The sequence below is a fragment of the Oreochromis aureus genome, linkage group 11 (assembly GCF_013358895.1).
Source record: "Oreochromis aureus strain Israel breed Guangdong linkage group 11, ZZ_aureus, whole genome shotgun sequence".
NCBI classification, from domain to species: Eukaryota; Metazoa; Chordata; class Actinopteri; order Cichliformes; family Cichlidae; genus Oreochromis; species Oreochromis aureus.
In genome coordinates this window covers 21,336,194-21,357,978 of record NC_052952.1, presented here as the reverse complement: position 1 = coordinate 21,357,978, position 21,785 = coordinate 21,336,194, and the positions used below count along the sequence as shown (strand labels likewise).

Sequence of the window (21,785 nt, the reverse complement as noted above, 5' to 3'; positions counted from 1 at the left end):
ATCAATATGGACAAAAAACTCAAGAGGAATGTTTCCAGCACCTTGTTGAATCTATGCCATGAAAAATTAAGGTAGGTCTGAAGACAAAAGAGGTTCCAACCCAACCCAGTAGTACAACGTGTACCTAATAAGGTGTCTGGTGAGTGCAAAGCAATTATTTAATTAACTTTGGACCGTTAGAATGAGTTAGTCTCTCCTGACAGGATCACTGGGTGTGAATTCCTGCATTTGAAAGAGTGGCTGGAAGCGGCAAAGCATCACTGCAACACAAACCCAACGAAAGGAAACACAAACAATAAACTTGTGAAAAATATTAAAAACCTAGAATTTTAAAGATTGGCTTTAACAGATTGTGAAGTCAGTTTGTGAAATACATGCAGAGGGCTATGTGAGCTGAATATTCACATCATATTTATTATAAAAACCACTGTGCACAAAGAGAAGCTCTTCAGTTTTTCTTCCACATAGACACCATCATCGACTTACTGACACCTGCTACAAGCTAACTTACTTACACAATTTGTTCAATAATAAGTCGCTTGCACGAGAGTTTGCGCAAATAGCTCAAAAACATCGTGTGGCAGAGTTTGGGGAATGAACTGAACATCTGTTTTGCATTGAGAACATCTGCGCTCTATTATCGTGGAAGGGAGGGGATTTGCTTTTGTTGAAATTAAGCCGCTTTTCACAGTGTACTTTCTGGTACAATGAAAAGATTCCACTTCATTCTTAAGAGTCACCCGAGACTTATTGAACTGTTTTCCCCCCTCATAATTTGTCCTAGCATTTAAAAGCTATGAGACATATAACAGAAACTTGTGGGGCATTAATGCACATTTCAACAAATCACATTATGAAACATGCTCTACATTTTAGATGGACGCTTACATGATTAGAAGGTGCAGATGCTGTTGGCATAACTTTTTCCTGCTGCAGTAGGGTAGAAGCTTTATAAAAGTTCAAAGAGGGTCTCAAACCGCTCAGCCCCACTCACTCATTCACAAAAAATGCCTGAAAATATTCTGTGGCGTGTAGGATTTTATTTCTGTTATCCCATCTGTACAGCTTGAACCAGTCTCTGGTCTCCATCACTCCTCCATTTGCTCCTCCTGGTATGTCGTTACAGAGATTGCGCTGTAAGGGTCCAGCACCATCTGAGCACAGCGGATGATGGTGACCAACAAGAAAAAGCAGAGGAGGAAGAAGAAGAAGAGGGCAAACCCGAGATCTACATCCACATCCAGCCTGGCCACAGGGAGGGCTGGAGAGTCCATGTTGAAATATCCAAATAAATCCCAAGTTTATCTGCTTCACAGTTCTCTTCTCATCTGTTGGCTTCGATAAAAGTGCATCCTTCAGTTCGTCACGTATCATCCAACTCTTCTTCTGTTTTGGCTGTTTTTCCTCTCTGCGCTGACACCTAACGTCCTCGTCCCGACGATAAGATTTACTGATGGACACACGGAGCTCCATTTGGCTACCGTGTCCTCTATGCATAGTTAATAAGGAGTTTGGTAACAATCAGGCCGTTCCTGAGATTAGAACACTCAGGCATCTCTTTAGGACATGAGGCCTTTACAGGAGATTACACCTGAGTAGGATCTCAGTTCTCAGCGTAAGGTGTAGATACATGACAACAAGGAAGAAATTGTGGCTGTACACAGTTTTTTTTTTTTTTTTCCTTTTAATTTTGCTCAAGTCAAGTGAGCAGATTGAGATCCTCCAATCTGCTGTGCCACGTGCCCCTGCACAGCCACATGAAGTTTGGGCCACTTTATGGCCTGAAAGAGGCAGAAAGATGAGAGCACAAGATGGTCAAGATGCAGAAAAGGGAGGGGAAAAAAGGGTTGAGGAGGAGAAAGAGGATATGATGCCTTAGTGGCAATCCACTTGAGAGGGTTTGGAATTTGATCCTGACCAAAAAAAATGCAGATTGCTTGTATTCTGATGCCACTAACAGACACACAAACACACAACGAGTAAAGCGACTCTTTGTAAATAACAGCGAATCCAACTGAAAAGTCAGGCGAGGAGCCGAATTTGTTGAAACGATACTGGAAAAACAAGATTTACAGCACATGCTGTCACTCAAGTGCAACCCAAAGACTGAAGAGGTGACACAGTAAACCTCTCTTAGAAGAGTTGTAGCATTACTACCATCCGCTTTCACCCCCAGCCTGTGAAAGAGAGGAGGGAAGGACGAAGGTGGAACCTGATCCCAGGAGATACCCGCAGATCTCTCTTCACTCATATACAGAAAGGCGAAAGAAAACGGATACAATCCGGGCAAATGTGGTTTTTGTTTTTTTCTGCAAATAAGAACACAAAACTGTTTAAAGGAAGCTCAAGCAAGGATGGATGTAACTAAAACAAGGACCAATGCCATAAACAATGGAAATACAGTCACCCCCAGAAATATTTGGGTAGTGACATAGTAATTGTACTTTTGCCTCTGTGCAGCATTGCGGTACATTTTAAATCAAGTGATGTACTTGCAGACATCAACAAATGAAATAGCATTACATTAAATATTTTGGAATTACAGTCATTTTTATACACAGTCCCCCATTTTCAGAGGCTCAAAAGTAATTGGATAACTGACTGATACGCAGTTTCATGACCAGGTGAGGCCTGTTTCCATGACAAATGAAGCAGATAGAAAGATCAAAGTGATGAACTTGCATTTGGTTGTTTTTTACAATAACACTCAATATGAGGTTTAAAGAAATAGAAAATGGTTCTTATATGTCACCTTTCTACTCGAGCACTAGTCATAAAAGCACTTTTTCCCTACCTAAGTAGGCGCTTTCTAGCTAACATTCACACTCCAATGCACCCACTGCACAGCAAGCTGGGTTTCAGTATCTTGCTCAGGAATACTGTGGCATGCACACCTGGATTGAACCACCAACCAACCTCAGGCCGACTAATAAATGACCTCCTCTACCTTCTGAGCAACAGACACTACTAGATGTGGGTGCAAATGAAGGATAACGAGAGGCTGAAAACCCCAAATAAACCCACCAGAGAGACAGCAAAAACTTTAGGAGTGGCCAAATCAGCATCATCTGGTTAAAAAGAAGCAATGCACTCACCAGCTCAGCAACACCAAAAGGCCCGAAAGACACAGCAAGCAACTGAAGTACATGACGACAGAATGATTTCCGTAGTTAAGAAAAACCACTTTATAAGATCTAATCAAGAGCACATTCAAGGAAGTTAGTGTAATGCAGCATACTTAGATTTACTTAGTGCTTTTGTAGTGTCACTGACCACTCTAAGCACTTTTATTCAGTTCAGTTGTATTTAAAAAATCACAACAACAGTTGCCTCAAGGCATGTTATATTGTAAGTTAAAGACCCTACATTAATACAGAGAAAACAGAGACGATCCCCACCGTCAGATGAGCAAGCACTTGGTGAAAGTGGGAAGGAAAAACTCCCTTTGACAGGAAGAAACATCCAGCAGAACCAGGCTCAGGGAGGGGAGGCCATCTGCCTCGACCAGTTTCGGGTGAGGGAAGGAAGGCAACATAAAGACATGCTGTGGATGACCGCATGAGATTAATGATAACTAAATGCAGACTCATGTATAAACAGTGGGTGAAAACTGAGGTGAGTGAAGAAGAAATATGCATCATGGGAATCACCTAGCAGCCCAAGTCTATTGCAGCATAACAAAGGGAGGATTCAGGGTCACCTGATCTAGTCCCAACTATATGCTTTATCAAAAAGGAAAGTTTTAAGCCTGATCTTAAAAGTAGAGGCTGTCCGTCTCCCAAATCCAAACTGGGAGCTGGTTCCACAGAAGAGGGGCCTGAAAGTTGAAGGCTCCAACTCCCTTTCTACTTTTAAATATTCTAGGAACCACAAGTAGGCCTGCAGTCTTAGAGTGAAGTGCTCTAAAGGAGTGATACGGTACTATGAGGTCATTAAGATAAGATCGGGCCTGATTATTCAAAACCTTGTAAGCGAGGAGAAAAATTTTAAATGTGATGGATTTAACAGGGAGCTGATGAGGAGAAGCCAATATGGGAAAAATATTTTATTTTTCTAGTCTCAGTAGTACTCTTGTAGAAACATTTTAAATCAACTAAAGGCTTTTCCTGGAGTTTTGAGCACATCTGATAGTAACAAATAACAGTAGACCAGCCTTGAAGTAATAAATGCATGATCTAGTTTTTCAGCATCACTCTGAGACAACATGGTTCTTTTTGAAATATTGCACAGATTAAAGAAAGCAGTAATAAATATTTATAAAGATATTTTGGTCAAAAAACGGGAAATTAGAGGTCATCAAGGTGTGTCCCATCTGGCACTGTGGATAGATAGAATCGGGCCACACACACGTGTTTATTGATGATGTGACTGCTGATAGAAGTGGAAAGATGTATTCTGAAGTGCTGCTCTGACTCATCCAAATGCTGGAAAACTGAACAGACAGCATTTCACAGGTAAAATGACTCAAAGCAAACTGCAAAAGGAACCCAAGAGATTCTCAAAGCAAAGAAATTAGATATTCTTCAAAGGCCAAGTCAGTCACCTGATCTCAACCTAACACAGCAGCTTTTAGTTACTGAACTCAAAGCTAAAGGCAGAGAGACCCACAAAGAAGCAGCACCTGAAGGCTAGTGGAGCATCTTCAAGGACGGCAAAGGAATTTCATCACATTAAAATACTAAAACAATCCACGAAGTTAAAATTATAGTTTGCTTGTGCAATTAAATTGCCTGAAAATGGGGGACTGAAAAAAATGGGTGTAATTTCAAAGCAGTTAATGTAATACCCTTAAGTCCTGCGCAAAAACTTGAGTCTGCACAATCCTGAATATTACATTTAACATTGACTGTGGCAGTAGACAGATGCAAAATTTATTACAGTATATTTTTTTTATAATAAAAAAAATACTATTAATTATAACACAAAAAAATTAAGCAAGAGGGAGCTTATTTCATGCAGTGAACTGATATAAAATAAAGATTATACTGAACTATGAATCAGGATAAGTCACTTTAGTAAAGAATAAAAACCTGGAGCTGAAAACAAACATTATAAAATGCAAACCCATTGTAACTGAACAAACGTCCATCTCAAAGTACAATAAAACACTTTCATTTTAGACATTGTAACAATTTAATACAAAACCAAAACATATCTCTCTCATTTAAAATTTCATATACCTCTAGAGTATATTTATATATGTGTGTTTCTATGAGTGAGGGAAGAAAAAGAAAGAAAGAAAACTGGATACAGAGTAACCAATGAGATTTTCATCAATAACGAAGACAACACAGTCACCAACAGCATACCATCCTCTGGAAGATGAAGCCTGGGCATTATCTACATGAGTTTACATACAATGACATAATCTGTTATCATGAATGTGTGTATGCTACACACAGACAAGGGAAGATAACATCAGGGTCAACTTTAAACTCCACATCTTAAAACTTAAATCATCTTAGAAGCACTGCCGTTCATTGCGAGACATTCTGCTAGAATGCAAAATCACCAAAAAACAGACTCAGTCCAAGTCTAACAAACAACAGGACAGGACAAAACACTGTTAAAAAAATACACATACATGGACATTCTCACTGAATATCATACCAGTTTTATCTCAGTTGATTCCATTTTAATCCTGAATACCCTGATTAAACCATTAGTAAAATACCAGTCAGAGAACGGTTAATGGATAGATCAAGAGTTCAAACAATATAATACTTTGGAGACATTTCAATTAAAAATCACACATCTCCATTTCAAAACATTTAAAGGAAACATTTATAACAATGATAAAGAATGGCTTGAAAATTACACAATTCCTGCTTGTTAATTATTGCTGTGTGATTTTTTTTATTTAATATTTCTCTTATAAAATACGTACAAAAGCCTGTAATTAAAGGGTAATCAGGGTAGCAGAAAGAAGCAAATCAAGCAAGGCAGAAACCCAATAAGTTTGAGTTGATTATGATACTGTATGCATCCATTTTACAAACATTAACACATGTATACTGTATTATGTCTACGTAGGCAATGAAAAATAGATTGTTTACATTTCAAATAGACTCCTTATAGGAAAAAAAACTGTATATAAGCCATTTTAAGGTGTGTTGAAGTACATCACAAAAAATAACTTGCATGTTTCACAAAAAGGGGGAAAACAAATGAATTCACAGGGGAGGCCACCTTTGTACATGGAAAACTACTTGATAAAAATCTGTGCTATGGACAGTTCAGTCATGCGGAGACATGCTGTGGATAGGAAAGTGAGGTCAGTGTGCAACAGCTGATAATTGAGAAAGAAAAAAAGAAAAACTCCAAAGCTGTATATCCCTGCAATTTCCCAAGAGTTTAAATCAGTGACTGGAGTGATTAGTCTACGCGCCAAAGGCTAAAACAGCAAAACACACTCTTAAAAAATGCCTGAGAAAAACCATGAATATATTAGAATAAAAGGCCTTTGTGTGCGAGTGTGTGTTTACTTCCGTTTTCATTTCCATTTACCAGAGTTAGGAGGGTGTTTTGTGCAGTCTATTCAAGTGTGGTTGTGGGATTGTGCGTTTTTATATTTATATATATTTTTTATATATATATATGAACATATATACTGTATATCACATATCTACAACATGGGTTGTTGAGCTTTGGGCAGTGCTAGCTAGAAAATTCTCTTACAATGGTGGTATATTGTTAAAATAATCTTTTAGTCAGTAGCAAATTCTTGATTTTTTTCTCCCATTCCCCTGCATTCAACTTTATCCCTCCATCCTTAACTGTCTTGTAGCTGTGCAGTTGAAGCCATGCAAAGAAGGGGAAGAGCAGAAAGAACAGACGAGGAGAAGAGCTAAATATAAGAAACCGTGAGGGGAAAAAATCAGGCAAGACGACAGAAGTATTTCCAGGTCACTCGTTAAATGGCGTGTACATAGGAATCTCAAAGTCCTCATTGTTGAAGTTGGCAGGCTGGTCCAACATAGACAACACATCCTGAGTCAAATAAAAGAAACAGATTTATTTAATGTGACATAGAATAGAAAAGTAAAACAACATCTAAAACTGAATGAGCTTGTGTCACTCACAGGAAACATGTCTTGCTGGTTGCCCTGCTCTGAATTACTCTGTGAATGCTGCTGGCCTTGCCACTGGGGCCACACTGCCTCTGCTGCTCGAGGAGGGAACTGTGCCCCAGACTGAGAGCCATCTGGGACAGGAGTGCAGAAGAGATTGAGGCTACAGACCAGTACAACTAAAGACAAAGAAGAAGACGAAAAAAAGAAGAAGAAAAAAACCCCACACACAACCTACCAAAACCGTTGTTGTTGAGGCTTGCACGAGCATTAATTTGCGAGTAGTTTGCGCCGCTGGTGGCAGTGGGAGCAGCACCTGTAGGCATGGGAGCAGCACCTGTTGGCATCTGGCCAAAAGTGTTGGTAGGGCCGCCTACAAACCCTCCCATGGGAGTAAATTGTGGTGACATGGTCTTTGCCGCCTGCGGAGCCACCTGCTGGGTAGAAGAGAAACAGATTTCTTCATTTACTAGCCCTTAGGTCAGGGGTGTCGAAGTCCAGGCCTCGAGGGCCGGTGTCCTGCAGGTTTTAGATAACACCCTGGGTGAACACACCTGAATCAAATGAGTAGTTCATTACCAGGCCTCTGGAGAACTACAAGACATGTTGAGGAGGTAATTTAGCCATTTGAATCAGTTGTGTTGGATCAAGGTCACATCCAAAACCTGGAGGACACCGGCCCTCGAGGCCTGGAGTTCGACACCTGTGCCTTAGGTAGTATGATGTGATCAATAACCAAGCAGGCACGTAAACATATTCCTGATAGTGGTTTTTTTTGTGAATATAAAATGACTAAAAATGCAATCAAACACAATCACACAATTTGGTTATACTAGTTCACCTGGTTATTAAATTGCGGTCTGGCTGCAGGTCCAGCCCCAGGCCACCCGCCTGCTGGGCCTCCATGGAGGGGGCTGGTCGTACTGGATTGGGTAACCTGCTGTGGGGCTACGTTCTGACGAGAAATCTGAGCCAAGATCTGTCCTGCTGAGGCTGAGTGGGTGGGCTGCGGCATCTGTGGATTCATATTGACTGGTCTATGGAGAAAAGTGACAACATGCATAGGGATAAAATCAGACCAGAGCCCAACATTCTGTCATAATCTCTGTGGAGACAAGTTTCAGATGTGTAAATGTTTTGGTGGCATCGTCTCGCTAATATTGTGATGCAAATACATTTGATGGACAATAATTCCTGATAACATCACTGCAGGTCAACATTTTACTGCTTCATTTCCACTTTTTGCCAGTGTTGGATTTGGCAAACAATTGTTTATTTTTTAAAGCTTCTCAAAGGGAAAGAAAACTTATATGCTTAGAGTCTGCAAAGGTTAGTGGCAAACATCATAAGAAGGCGTGCTAACCACAGAGGTTGCTGTTAAGGCTCTTTTCCACTAGCACCTGCTTGGCTCGACATCATTCCAATTGATTTTTAGGATTTTTTTTCCATTAGGAGGTAGTACCCGGTACCAGGTATGATGCCATTGGATGGGGCGTGAGAGTAAAACAAGAATAAAACCAGGCATTTAAAAAAACAAACAAAAAAACCCAGCAGCGAGGGACATGGCCACACATGCTTTTTGTCTCTCTTCTTTTATGCGGAGACTGACAAAAAGCCACAGACCGAGCAGCATTTAAACCATTGCCTCCATGCCCTCCATTGTTGTGTTGCGTCTCATATAAATGACAGGACTTTCAGGTTGCCTTGCTATAACAACCACAATTGTAATGTGGTACTCAACTGTATTGGAAAACGACCAAAACGGAGAAGAGAAGAGTCGAGTAGGTGCAAAGGGAAAAGACGCATTAGTGACATCTTCTTGCATCTACTGCCGGTCATAAGCATTCCTCCTACTGTTTATGACACTCCCAACTCTCGGGAATACAATGAGTGATAACGCATTCGCACTAAAGGTAATTTTGCTAGTTTGATGATGGGATGAAACTGAATGAACGTTTAAAAATGTTAGAAAAGCTTTTCATGGTATTCCATCATCTGACTTTCTGATTGTAGTTTGGTTCAGTCTTGCTGTTGCAGGTACTGTATTCGTGCTGACCCGCTTCTCAGGCCATATATACACACAATACTTTGTTAGGATATGATATACAAGTTATCTTTTATGTTATGATTGATTCAATGTGATTGGAAATCTACTAAATAAGACATGACAAACATTTACAACAACAACAACAACAACAACAAGAAAAATTATAGAAAATTATATTTAAAGTCAGGAGAACAGGGAGTATAGCTACTTCAGTCCGTGCTTTGAAGAGCAGATTTTGAAGGGACCTATAATCTTTGCCAGGCATCTTCTGCATCAACTTAAAGCTTTTATTACCCGATTTCCAGACACAGTGGAAGATTTACAACTTAGTAACTGGGCGTTTTTCTCCTTGCCTCCAGTTAGTAGATAATAAACATTTCTAAATTTTTACTACAGCAAGGTTCACAGCATTAACTTTACATCATCCCAAGGTGATAATAAAACCTAATTTAGTCCTATATCAACTAAACGAAGCTACAAAAGTGCTTGTTTATGGGGAAAATAGCTATGCACTCCTAAGTAACTGAAATTAAATGTCTAAAAGTAAATATATTCACAAGCGACAGCACACAAATACTGAGCAGCCCTCACAATGACTAAGGTACACATACGGACACAGAGGAGTTGCTACCTGTATGCATCGCTGGAACGACCAGCAGCAAAGTTGTTGTTTGGGGCGTAGATCTGGGTGGATGGAGTAGGGGTGGAGGAAGGAAGGCCTTTGGTCTGATCTTGCCCTTGGAAAAGCGAAGGGTAGAGTTCTGGCTTCTCAATGCTCTTGCTGTGGTCTGGCCCTGCTGCAGTGACTGGCTGCACCTGCATCTGAAGCGCACACACACACACAAAAAAAAAAAAGGTGTGAGTCTAGAGTTACACTAAAGAAGAGCAGGCTCAAAACAAACTGTAAACATTCTGGTGATCAATAATGAAAATAACTGATGCCTGCAGCGCTGGGCAAGTTAAAGATCTGGTTTGTAACAGACCAGGTTCTGTTCACAGTAGCATGAGGACAACAAAAAACATTAAGGACGTTAAAACTGGCAAACATATCCCACATGATACAAACAGTATCAGTAAAACCAGCCAAATGTTATGACTGAACTGTTTTTCCTTTATATGTTCATATGTTGTCAATCTACACGTTCAGTAAGTGAAGTGAATGACTGGCCGATGCTGCCAGTCTGTAAAACATCCTTTAAGGCTGCACACTGAGGGCGATGTAAAAACTGCTGCTGCCAACACAAAAACAGCTGCTTGTGAACACGGACCATCTAATAAACATGTGTGTGTACCACTGTCGGTTGTGAATATTCTCTTGCCCTAGTAACCGCTACTGGCAGCTTTCCATGGCAATTACAGTTTAACTGACGCCACTGCTTCCACCATTTGGTCAGATCTAAGAACATGCAAATATTGACATGTTCGAGCTGCTCCCTGTTGATACTTAACTTCTAATTGCGATTGCGCAACTGCTGCGCCATCTTTTAAAATCCTGCAGTCAGTTTAGCTTTCACAGCTTTGGCACTAAATTGACTGGAAAACCTAAAAGTTATGAGGGACCCAGAACTGGAATCCAGTTTATTGCTACTGGTTGCTTTACTTTACCACCATTGGCTATCTTGCTTGTAGTTCACCTTATTTCTGATTCATAAATTGTGTTATGTTTTACCTATTGCTGTTTTCATAACCAAAGATTAAGAGGTTACATGATACTAAATGAATTCCTTTTAGTTGTGAGCTTGAATGAAAATGGATCTAATTTATAAACAGGGGTATGAATTGCTAATGACAAAATAAGGAAACTGCACTGTGAAGAGCAGCAAACTTCCTCATATCTCACATGTCTATTAGACAACACTCCCGGGTTTAGACATGGCTCAGCCGTTAAAAAAAAAAAAAAAAAAAAAAAAAGAGTGCAAGGCTTTTGTTTGGTGTATATGGAAAATCCAGCTCTTTTTGGGTGATTTCTGCCACTGGTGTTTCATGAGGTAGCCCATCTAATAAGAATGTCCCCAGTTTACTATCAATGCAATTCTTAATGGTTTCTGTAATCAATTATTTTCACTTGTCAGACACTGAAAATACACACAAACGTACTGAGACATATAGAAACTACACGCCCATCACCACATGCTGATGTGCTGCTTATATAGGTGGCTAGCTGATGATGTTGTAAGTACAAGAACAGCACAAGCAAATACAAACACTTTAAAGACTCTAATCGTAAATATGGGATAAATAAATATTTTCTTTATCAGAAAAAAATATTAGATGTAGCAGACTAAATGCTGTGCCTCTCTTCAAACTCACTCCTACATGCTGCAGGTATCACTGCTACAATGGCAAACTTTACAAGAAAACCTTCCAAATTCACAGATCTAGCAGGTGATCTGCCTACAGACAGCTTTGACGTTTGCTTATTATTGATTCAGTTTTGCACTTGTTTTGAAAAACAGATGACAGTGGATGGGAGCAGCTGCAAACATTGCTTTTCTTCTCACACCGTTGGTTAGATGAAGGATTTTTAATGTGACGTTCCACATATAGCAGTTTCACAGGTGAAATTATTGATGTGTTTTTTTCAATCAACTTGTCCAGTACATATATATATACACTGTATATATATGGAGAGAGAGAGAGAGAGAGAGAGAGCACTGTCCTGCTCACTGCTGTCTTTTTACAACTAGGAGGCTAAAGCTCAGGCTAAATGCAAACAAACATCCTTGTAGCTTCTCAAAAAACAACAACAAAAAAAGAATGCAGCACATAACTGTCCTCAAACCTACGCAATTTCATTTGAGAAGTTCATATTCTCCCACTGCCCCCAATATTTTCTCTGTAACATATCTGCACAATTCATGAGGGTCATGATTGATTAAAAAAAAATCATTTCTGCAGAAAATGACTAAGTACTACAACAGAAAGCACTGCAGTTAACTCAACCAAGAATAGCAGGCAGTTGTAAGGAAGCTGTGATGATTCTACCAACATCCGGATGTGCTTTCCTGGAAAGCAAACAATCCACATCCTGCCACTGTTTCTATAAAAAGAAACCCAAAAGAAACAGGAAACGTATGTGCTTCAGTCAAGTGGTACAGTCGTGTTCCCTGACCTGTGGGTGGGTCATTGATCCGGGTTCATATGGACCATCTCGTCCTTCCAGGTCAGCCTGCTGCTGTTGTAGCTGTCTGAAAAAGCAGAAGAGAGAGGGTTTGTTATGTGAAGTCGGCCTAATATACCATAATTTTCACATACCCATGCTCTTCACTGTTGCATTAGAAATCCCAAACACCTGCTGACAAACTAGCACTCAGCCCTCCACCGTCAACCACCATCCACCATGGGAACACAAAAGGTGTCAGGAAAAGAATGTGAGAGTACATACAGCTAACATGCCACACCACCTATGCCAAAAGCTCACCTCTTTAAAGTATATTTAATACTCAGAATAATAAAAGAAAAATAAGACATGCTCCATTTTAGCACTGCTATTCATTACTACAGAAATGAAGAAAAGAAGAATCACCCAGAGTGGGAAAAGGACAAAAAAAACAGAAGGACTGTAGTTTGCTAGAAACAGCAGAAGTCTCCCATGAAGAAGCAGCCCGTTCTCCCAAGCAGGGAGAGGATAGGGAGGTCAGGCCTGGTCTCACCTGGTGGCCATCTGGCCCGGACTGAGCACTACAGGAGGACCACTTGGGCTGCTCTGACCCAGGGAAGGGGGCATCGAAGCCCCAGGGGAGGAGATGGGAGTGAGGGGGTCCTGAGTTGAGTTTCTACTGCCCCACAATCATTGGCGGGTGCAGAGGAGAAGTATTGGGAGAGAGTGATGAGTCTGTGGTTTATTAAAAGCGGCTGTGGTAGTTGTGGATATAAGAGGAACTGTAACCGTTCACACAGAGGAATGTCTCACAGACACGGTGAAAAACATCAATACTTTCGTTATTTGCTGGATCTGATTGTGTAATCACGTCTGCTTGACTCACTTGACATTGACATTGGTGCAGATGACGTACTCGATCTCCTCCGAGAACGGGTTCTGGAAAGTGAAGGAGCTGGTTCGCATCCAGATAAATTCTCTCGACTTGGTGCGGAATCGAAACATCACTGACAGAACCTGACCCTTCAGCTTAATCACCTGTGGACACACACATCCAACAAGCCAAACATTCATACTGTGGTGTTTTCATAAGCAATGAGCGGAGGATTGCATGCACACAGAGAAACTGAGTGACTGGAAGATATCGGGTTACAAAGGTAATGGGACAACTGTGTCTACTGCTGAATCTGGTGGTGCAGAAAGAACATTTTCCCTTGCAGCAAATACAATCAGGCAAGTGCTCTTCAGTGGAAAATGGACGGTTTATACTTGTATGGTCAGTTTCAGTTTTAGTCTGACTTTGCACCATTAACTTTGAATGTTCTGAGATCTTATCTTCCATTTTTGCCACATTGCTCTTGCAGCAATGCCTTCCCCCATTTTGAGCCTCTGTCATCCACACACGGACATGTAAATTTAAATTTATGTAGTTAAGGAAATAAATTACCAAAATGCAAATCAACTTTCAAGAGAAATCTCTCTAACATCATCTAGGTTAAATAAACCGTGTTTCTCATATACAACCAAAGAAAACAAGGATCCAACTATTTAAAGTTAACATCCAAGTGGTTTTGGACAGGGCTAAAAGTTGCATGAAGTTTTCTGTTGCTCAAGATCATGCTGATCGCAGTTCATTTATACTATAAGATACTTTTATTAGCCTCATCGTGACTTTTGATTTCGTAAGGTTTTACGCCGGATTTCTTTCCTGATGTAAACCCAGAGGTATCTGTGTCTCCAGCTGGAATTAAACCAGCAACCTTTTGCTTGCCAAGCAAATATCTAAACCAGTACGCAACAGAACCGTCAGCCATTTATTCATACCACAAATCTGAAAATGAACAACATCAAGCCATTTGGCATTACAAAGAATTATTGTTAAGTTATTCCTTAGCCTCATGTAGACGTTCATTATGTCTACTTGCATGATGAAAGTCCAGGTGCAGCTTTTCTTTATGTGGTTAAAGAAAGTTTTTTTTACTTAACTACAAACTGTGTTAGCGTGACTAAACACAGCTGAAAGCCTCAGACTGCAGCTCTTTCTCTTTCTTGCTAAGGAGCTGTCATCAGTTCCATTGAAATTACTACACTTTTAATGGCAAGCCAAACGTGAAGTGTGTGTGTGTCCATCTGTGTGTGTGTGTGTGTGTGTGTGTGTGTGTGTGTGTGTGTGTGAGAGAGAGAGGGAGCGCGCAGGTGCACTCATGGTGAAAGCAGGGAAAGGGAAAAACAAGCAGTGACAACAGAATTCAGCAAATGAATCACTGACACTGCACTGAAGATGGCAATCATGTAGCAGCCACTGGTCGCTGAAGGGAAAAAATATGTATTCCTTGACTGGTTGACAAGTGATTGCTTGTTACTAATTGAGTGAAATTGGTTGTAAGGAGGTATACACCACTGCACGGACAACCTCCTTGCGATTATTTTGGTCACTAGCAGGCTGCAATAGTTGCCAGTGGTGTGCATGTTAAACACCAAGATGTTTGCAAACACTGTGGTGGTGAAACTGTCCTCCATGCAAACTAGGGGCAACCACGACAATCTGCTAGTGACAAAGCAATTACAGCCAGGTTCTTGGTGTAACACCCTCTTTCACCCATCATACATAATATGATTCCCAATCTCCTTCTCAAAGTCAGAAGTACAGTTTATAAATCTAACAGTGATACCCCATTGAGCTAGTACTCTGTATGAGCAGACACCCAAAGGCAAAATGCGTTTCATATTTGAATTGGAAAATGGTGGATCAATGCAACCACAAATACAAAACTCCAATGCTAAACCAAGTTCATGATATTAATAGAGTTTTTAATTCACCTGTTGAAAGCTGTCTCTTAGTAAGCCCTGGTCTTCAGGGTGGGCGAAGTCTAGGATATTCTTCCCCAATAAATCCTGCAACAAAAGAAAATGTGGTTACTCTACAGGACATGAAAACTAACTTCTGACAAAGACTTTCAGAGGAAATGCAATGCAACCCTGGCACTTTAGCCAGCTATGTTCACCTGGGGTTGATATCCGATAGCGGGCAAGCAGCGATGATCTACAAAAGTGAACATGCCCTGACAGTTGTGTCGGGAGATGAACTCCACAGGAACACTGATACTGTTCACATCTGTGTCACCAGGACAACAAGTAACCTGGAGAAGAGTCAAAAATAAAAGGCAATAAAAACCCAGACACAAAAACTTGGATAATATCAAAGTTGCAATGAGCATGAGTAAGATTAGATGTTTTACACTTTCAGTTTCAGATCAGTTTTTTTTCTAGGAAGAACAGAACAAAACGCAGAAGTTCTTAATTATATCAGTGTTTCACAATGACTTCAACTAACTAGTGCAAAATCACCTTCAGATAACACACTAATAAAAAGATCAAATGCAGCTTTTTCACCTCATAAATCTATCTTCCACCACTCGTACAGTTAATTTTATTTATGTTCTGAGGACTTGAGGATCAAAGGTTACTGCACTTTGATATCAGCGAAACATTTGCCCTTTTACTTGAGCTCACAGCAAAAGACATGGGACCACAAGACATCCACTGTACCTGTAATCTCCCAATAGCAACTAGACAGTAGCGACTCCCCTGAGTATTGTCTGCTTCATCATCTGTTAATGACACTCCTGAAAAACAAAAGACAAAATGCAAAATATAAAGGATTAAAGGTTTTTTTTTTTTATATATATCTAGCTCTGTGATTTTAAGCATTGTAAAGAGGTCTTCTGCATATAATTAAGCAAATATAACAGATGCTCATGTATCTAAAGACTGAGAATGACTAGTTTTACCTGCAGGGGGCCAGGACTTGATGTATCCTGTGCAGTGCACCACTACATACTGTGGTTCCCCTTCCTTCGCTGCACCCAAACCATTTCTTAGGTTGAAGAAGTAAAGACAATGAAAATATGAATTTACAGCTGGTATATTTTAGGTATGCTTCTTCTCTGCACAGTAAATTCAATACGATTGTATAAGAAGATCTTTTTGTTTTTGGTCACCTGTTTCTGTTCCTAAGAAACTGCAGTCTGTTCATTGACATTGGTTCCACTGGAGACGTGCCACACCTGCAAACACAAACAGTCCACACCACGTGAAACTGTGCATTCTGCTACACATTTCAATACAATCATAAACTATATTATTAACTGTTAATCACCTCATTCTGCAGATGAATGATCGACGAGCTCCCATACTCATCCTCGCTGATGACTGTTGACTCTCCTTCTTCACCGTTCCTGTCTTTAAGTCCAACATCCTCCCTTTTGAGGACAAAGACAACACTGAACTGTGCTCACAAAATGAAGCACACATTTTCCCCCATCACTGTGAAACTGCTCCTAGTATGTGTTTATACCTGTGTTGTTATTCTCTGCAGTGGAGAGCTGCTCCTGAAGCTTGTCTTTGTCGTCTGGGTGGAGCTGATCATACAGGGAGGATCCGAGCCAGTCAGACTGTGACTGGTTGAGGACCGGGGTCAGGGAGTCAGAGACGTAAACAATGCGCCCTGTCTCGCATGACACCACAAACAGGAAGCCATCAGCAGCCTCCAGGATGAGATGCTTAAGCTCCTACAGACAGACAGCGAGCAGTGAAGGTCAAAGATCAGTCGTGCAGGTATCAATCTAAAGTATTTGTGAAAATGCAGAAAAGTGTTAGAAGTGTAAACACTTCTATGGGAAGAGTATACAGAAACGTTGGCTACCTGGTTATTGGCTTGGTAGACTAGAAATCTGATGGTTTCATTTACGTATTTTACATCCAAACAGCCAATAAGTTTAAAAGTAAGAAAACATGGAGGCAAGAGAAACTGTTGAGCAGAAATCTAGTGGATGAGGTTAAACAATGTCCATACTACCACTATATATGCATTTTAAAGCCATCGGAAACTATCAAACCATGATTGGCTTGCACTGCTATCTGTTTTACTTTGTGTTGCTTGAAGAATACTGAAAAATCTTGACTTGTGTCACATTCAGGTGAAAAAGTGCTGCTACTGGATATGAGCCCTGCAACCAGAACACAGCTGGCTAACCCTTGGAGCGTTTGTCCCTCAGATTCTATCAGCCATTTGTTTTACCTGCGTATATCTTAGTCTTTCATCTTGTCACCCCATTGTTGTATTCCAAACCATTGACGTTTCGGTCTCTGTTTAACCTTTACATGTAAATCTTAAGCCCCACTGATTGTTGTGTCTTCCTATCCCTTTGCGTATCGGTATTAATGCCATGCTTTTTCAGTGGTTCAGGGCCAGATTTCTAGTCCCACTCTCTGGGTTGGTAAGGCCACCAAATCCAGAAAACTTAAATAAAACACCACACAACTCTTGAAGTCATTTCTTCAACTATAATGATATCAGCAATATTTAAACATCTAGTCATCTAATCGTGCACATCCCTAGTTTCATCACTTGCATGCATACATTTCAGATGTGAACTTATACATTTCTAATTCACCCTTGATGAGATGACATAATGCACTGCAAAACAGTATTGTGAGTCTGTTGGTTTGCTTGCGGCGCAGAGATGACAAAAGTTTTACTTTTCAACTGACAGCCAATCAAATCCAATTCTACCACTAACAGCAGTGTGGAAGCTGATGCAGCATGCCACTTAGCTTTAAAATGTAAGAGACCATCACTTTGGTGAATACAATATGGTTAGTATTTTACAATGAAATTCGTCAGAAACACCACCTACAGACAATCCTAAATTCACACACCCACATTTAAGTGCTAGCACAACATACACAAGTTCTGCATGATATACAGGTGTACAAGGCATATTAATAGTTGGATTTTTGAACAATTAACAAATTAAACAAGTGTCTAAATGAAAGATGGTTAAAATTAAAACGAACATAACCTTTGACATCACTAATTTTAAACTTTACCGACTACCTAATAAGGAGAGTTACTGAAAGTAGAAGCTAACCAACAGCCACAACGTGAGAAAACAAGCATGTTTAAAAAGGTGTTACTTTCAGTCTTCTTTACTTCTATTGATCTCAGTGTTACACAGTGTGAGGTTAACTGTGACTGTGAAACCTTTATATTAACAACTCTTACATAAGTAATACTGTCACATAGTCACTGGTATTGCCTTCCCTGAATAGTAAGGGTTTTTTAAATTTTAGCAGGCATTTCAAATCTGACCTTCCTTCCGTTTCTCATACCTGGTCAGTGAGAAATGAAGGTTTGTAGGACCCATCTGCATTGGTATTGCCACTTCCTCTAAGTGACTTCATATGGGAAACTGCCATTCGCAGGATGGTTAGTTTATCTGGTTTCCGTGCTAGTGCACTGCAGGTGGGTACCATGTCAGATAATTCTGTGATGTAAGCGGTCATCTTATTACGCCTCCGCCTTTCAATCTCGCTGTGGTTCTCCCTGGAGTGAGGAAACGAAGGAGGCAGAGGTGGAGAGGAGGGATCGAGATGGGGGAAACAGATGGGCGGGTGGACAACATGAGTATAGTTTAGAGTTTATGTCGCAATGTAAAGATGCCAATCGGGAAGAAGTGGGAGTGCAAGAAGGTGAAACATGTAATGATCGCATCAAACAATAACGTGAAGTCAATGATCTAAAAAAAAAAAAAAAATGAACGTGAGAAAGCAAAAGAGTTTGGTCTTTCAAGGCCAGTTTGTGTGATAAAAGAGAGCAAGTGCCGAAAGAGAAAGACCCTTCAGTTAACCTGAGAGGGGAGAGGGGGACAAAACAGACAGAAAGGATAGTTGCTGAAGAGGAAGGGGTTACTGGAGTGAGAAAAATCCTTAACTTACACAGTGTAGCAGTTAGTGACACATAACATAGTGGTGGGTTGAAAGGGGAAACCAGTCACTTTGGGAAAATAAGCAAAACATTCTGAAGGCACCAAAACAGACGCAAAGCAGCAAAATATACTGGTAATTTTGTGCTGTTGAAACAATAATGCGCTGGTATCCCAGCGGGACAGGAAAGTATTTGATCAGTGCATTCAATATCAATATGAATACAAGCAGGAGAGGGAGCCTTCCACAGTGGTACAAGCCATACCTGGCTAGTTTCTCCTTATCTGCAAAACTCTGATCGTCTTCCAAAAACCTGGAAATGAAACCAACCCACTAAAAAAACAGGCCCAAAGTCACTACCGAAACAAAAAGAAGTGCAGGATGACCTCTCCCCTCCCCCCCCAAAAAAAAAAAAAAAAAAAAAAAAGCTGAAGCGGGGAGACAGGCATGGGGGTAGCTCCTGCATCTATATTAATGCTCTGCTATATTCCCTTCCTATATGTCCATTCCTCTAAATTCATCCTCCTACCTGGCAAAGCGCTCTTTGTCATTGCTGGAGCCTCCTGTGTCATCATCAAACCTAAAGAAAAAGAAGAGAACCAGATAGATTTTTACTATAATGCAGCCAGTTTAAACCTTCGATGTCCAGCATAACTCACACAAACATACCTGCTTATCTTGCCTTCATCAACATCATCAAAGTCTGGCCTGCGTGAGAAGAGAAGAAACAAGAGAATCTGACACAGTTTCACACATTTTTTCCCACCAGAATTTTCAACCACGACGATCAGAAACAAAAGTCAGCCAGTCAGCAAATGTGCATAGCACAATATGGATACATCAGCACAAAAATTAACAGTACCCCTCTCTCTCTCATATATACACACACACTTACGCAGCTCGTCTTTTGTTGCTCCCTTTTGGTACAACAGCCCCGCCACTTGTTTGGGTCCCACTGGCCCCCATACCCAGATCTGGGTCTTGTAACTCTATCAATAACACAGGGCAACACAGAGGCGCAATAAACAAGATGACAAGTGATTTCCTATTGTGCCTGAAGCACTAAAAAACAAACTCAACCACCGCCAGGAGTCTGTAATCGGAGCTCAAAATAACATCAACGTACATGTGTTTGATTTCAAGGCCACAACATAGAAAATTAACCTCATCTGCTCTTGGTTCGTGTTCGTTACGATTCTGGGCTAACCTCAAAGCTACATGTAGCATACAGATACAATCTTGTGCACAGAATTGTCCGAAAACGAAACATTTGAACAGCGTCAGCCTATTGTAGCTTGACAGTCTGCTCAACTCAGATTTGGCTTTTCAGCGTAACTGTTTTAGTGGTGCAAATTATGAAAGGAGGGCCACAATAACCGTTAACTCCTGTGCGCTAGTTAGCATGTTTGTGCAATAACAAGTCTAGCCATGCTACGGAGCTAAGTTAGCCGACGCTGTCACGCTATCATTGGGAAAGTGTCCGCTTAAAGCTCCGCTCAAGAAATCCCTCATAACCGGTTAACAGCTGCAGTGTGAGGTATGACTAAAACGTCACTGTGGCTTAAAGTTGACCTTACCTGCATTTGAAGAAGACATCTCCGTGTGGAATAACATAAACAAAAACTTCAGCTTCACCAAAAAAAAAAAAAAAAAAAAAAAAAAAAAATCCTCAAATACCCCGCCCCTCCCCCTTGCCCGTTCGCTAGGTAGCTAAATGCTAACTAGTATCTTGCTGATTTCCTCACTTTCTCGCCCTTTTTCCTTTTGCGTTTATGCAGGCCCTCGAACCATGACAAACACTAGTCCAGGTGACTCATATAATTTTAATCATAAAAAAATAACAGGTTCGCCTCCTCAGTGCCTGTCTCCCTGTTTTCACTCCGTTTAAACCCCCCGTCAACTTAAGATGGCGTTTCTCGCTAGCAGGGCTAAAGCTACCGTGTAAACGATACCAATGACGTCACTACCTCAAACCCTGCTGGCAGCGGAGGGAACTGCAGCTCCACCGCTTTCCATGACAGAGGTGCATGATGCAAATGTGACGGGGTTTTAGTGCATAACCAGTTCGACTGAAACTCGTGGTTCACACTAACGCCTACAATATTTTACTGCACGGCTGTGAGTAGGAATCCTCTCTCCTGCTCCTCAAGGTGGCAAATTTAACAACTTGAAGGACGTGAAATAGTCCAGAAATGCTTAGATCAAAGAATTAAACGGCGTGTGTATACCCTGCTACCTGTTTCTAAATGTTGGATAGTTTGTTTAGTGCTTGGAACTTGTCCTTCTTTTTGCTTCCTTAAGGGGGGTCACCAAAGAAGATGATCTGCCTCCTTCTCACCTTTTTCCAGGTATACTCTGTCTTATCAGACATCTTCATCTCCTCCATCACTACATCCACGAATCTTCTCCGTGGTCTTCATCTTTTTCGCAGCCTTTCTTAACCTGAGCTGTTTCTCTGGTACTACTGTTTTATGTGTGACACAATAATGTAAAATATGGATACATTGCTAATCAAATGAAAGTGCTAACCCGGTCAGGCTGTTTTTTGAGCAACAGCACCGCATTTATAGTTATACATAAGCTCCAATACCCCACAATAAAAACCTTCCAATGCACATTGAGTTTTATACATGCAGTGCATACAACTACTTTATTGGTTAGCAAAGTCACAGTGCTCAGCAATGCACAGTAAAAAATATCTCAGTTTCTTAACATTAAACTGCGTAAACCCTTGAGGATGTAATTATGAGGTGACAGCGCCACCTAGTGCACGACTTTATCACCCAGTGTTTGCGTTGTA

At 40.7% G+C, this 21,785-nt stretch overlaps 2 protein-coding genes across 9 annotated transcripts; both read right to left on the bottom strand.

The window, feature by feature from the left end:
* Window positions 1-205: 205 nt before the first annotated feature.
* On the bottom strand, window positions 206-2,016 carry LOC120442650 (cortexin domain-containing 1-like). The gene is made up of 2 exons (XM_039619530.1): window positions 1,093-2,016; window positions 206-260 (listed from the first exon to the last, which is right to left on the bottom strand). Exons 1-2 carry the CDS (start codon window positions 1,272-1,274, stop codon window positions 206-208), a joined length of 237 nt encoding a protein of 78 aa, XP_039475464.1. The 5' UTR covers window positions 1,275-2,016.
* A 2,981-nt stretch (window positions 2,017-4,997) lies between these two features.
* On the bottom strand, window positions 4,998-20,917 carry arnt (aryl hydrocarbon receptor nuclear translocator). 8 transcript variants are annotated; one of them, XM_039619481.1, is made up of 21 exons: window positions 20,563-20,917; window positions 19,881-19,974; window positions 19,655-19,693; window positions 19,515-19,565; window positions 19,251-19,298; window positions 18,392-18,605; window positions 16,575-16,788; window positions 16,377-16,479; window positions 16,219-16,284; window positions 16,009-16,094; window positions 15,767-15,843; window positions 15,223-15,357; window positions 15,038-15,112; window positions 13,104-13,255; window positions 12,771-12,896; window positions 12,230-12,305; window positions 9,749-9,939; window positions 7,912-8,107; window positions 7,309-7,507; window positions 7,083-7,204; window positions 4,998-6,990 (listed from the first exon to the last, which is right to left on the bottom strand). In XM_039619481.1, exons 1-21 carry the CDS (start codon window positions 20,597-20,599, stop codon window positions 6,907-6,909), a joined length of 2,385 nt encoding a protein of 794 aa, XP_039475415.1. In that variant the 5' UTR covers window positions 20,600-20,917; the 3' UTR covers window positions 4,998-6,906. The 8 variants fall into 8 exon arrangements, with proteins under 8 accessions (XP_039475415.1, XP_039475417.1, XP_039475416.1 ...); XM_039619483.1 differs by having other exon boundaries at window positions 7,309-7,504; XM_039619482.1 differs by having other exon boundaries at window positions 12,771-12,893.
* Between the last annotated feature and the right edge of the window lie 868 nt (window positions 20,918-21,785).

What these genes read in the sequence shown, in the direction of transcription:
- arnt (XM_039619481.1), bottom strand. Translation starts at nt 20,599, where the DNA reads ATGTTATTCCACACGGAGATGTCTTCTTCAAATGCAG. An exon ending in GATGTCTTCTTCAAATGCAG is followed by an intron (nt 19,975 to 20,562) that starts GTAAGGTCAACT and finishes TGTTATTGATAG; the next exon opens with AGTTACAAGACCCAGATCTG. An exon ending in CCGGGCCAGATGGCCACCAG is followed by an intron (nt 12,306 to 12,770) that starts GTGAGACCAGGC and finishes CTGCTTTTTCAG; the next exon opens with ACAGCTACAACAGCAGCAGG.
- LOC120442650 (XM_039619530.1), bottom strand. Translation starts at nt 1,274, where the DNA reads ATGGACTCTCCAGCCCTCCCTGTGGCCAGGCTGGATGTGGATGTAGAT. An exon ending in CAGGAGGAGCAAATGGAGGA is followed by an intron (nt 261 to 1,092) that starts GTGATGGAGACC and finishes TTTGTGTTGCAG; the next exon opens with TGATGCTTTGCCGCTTCCAG.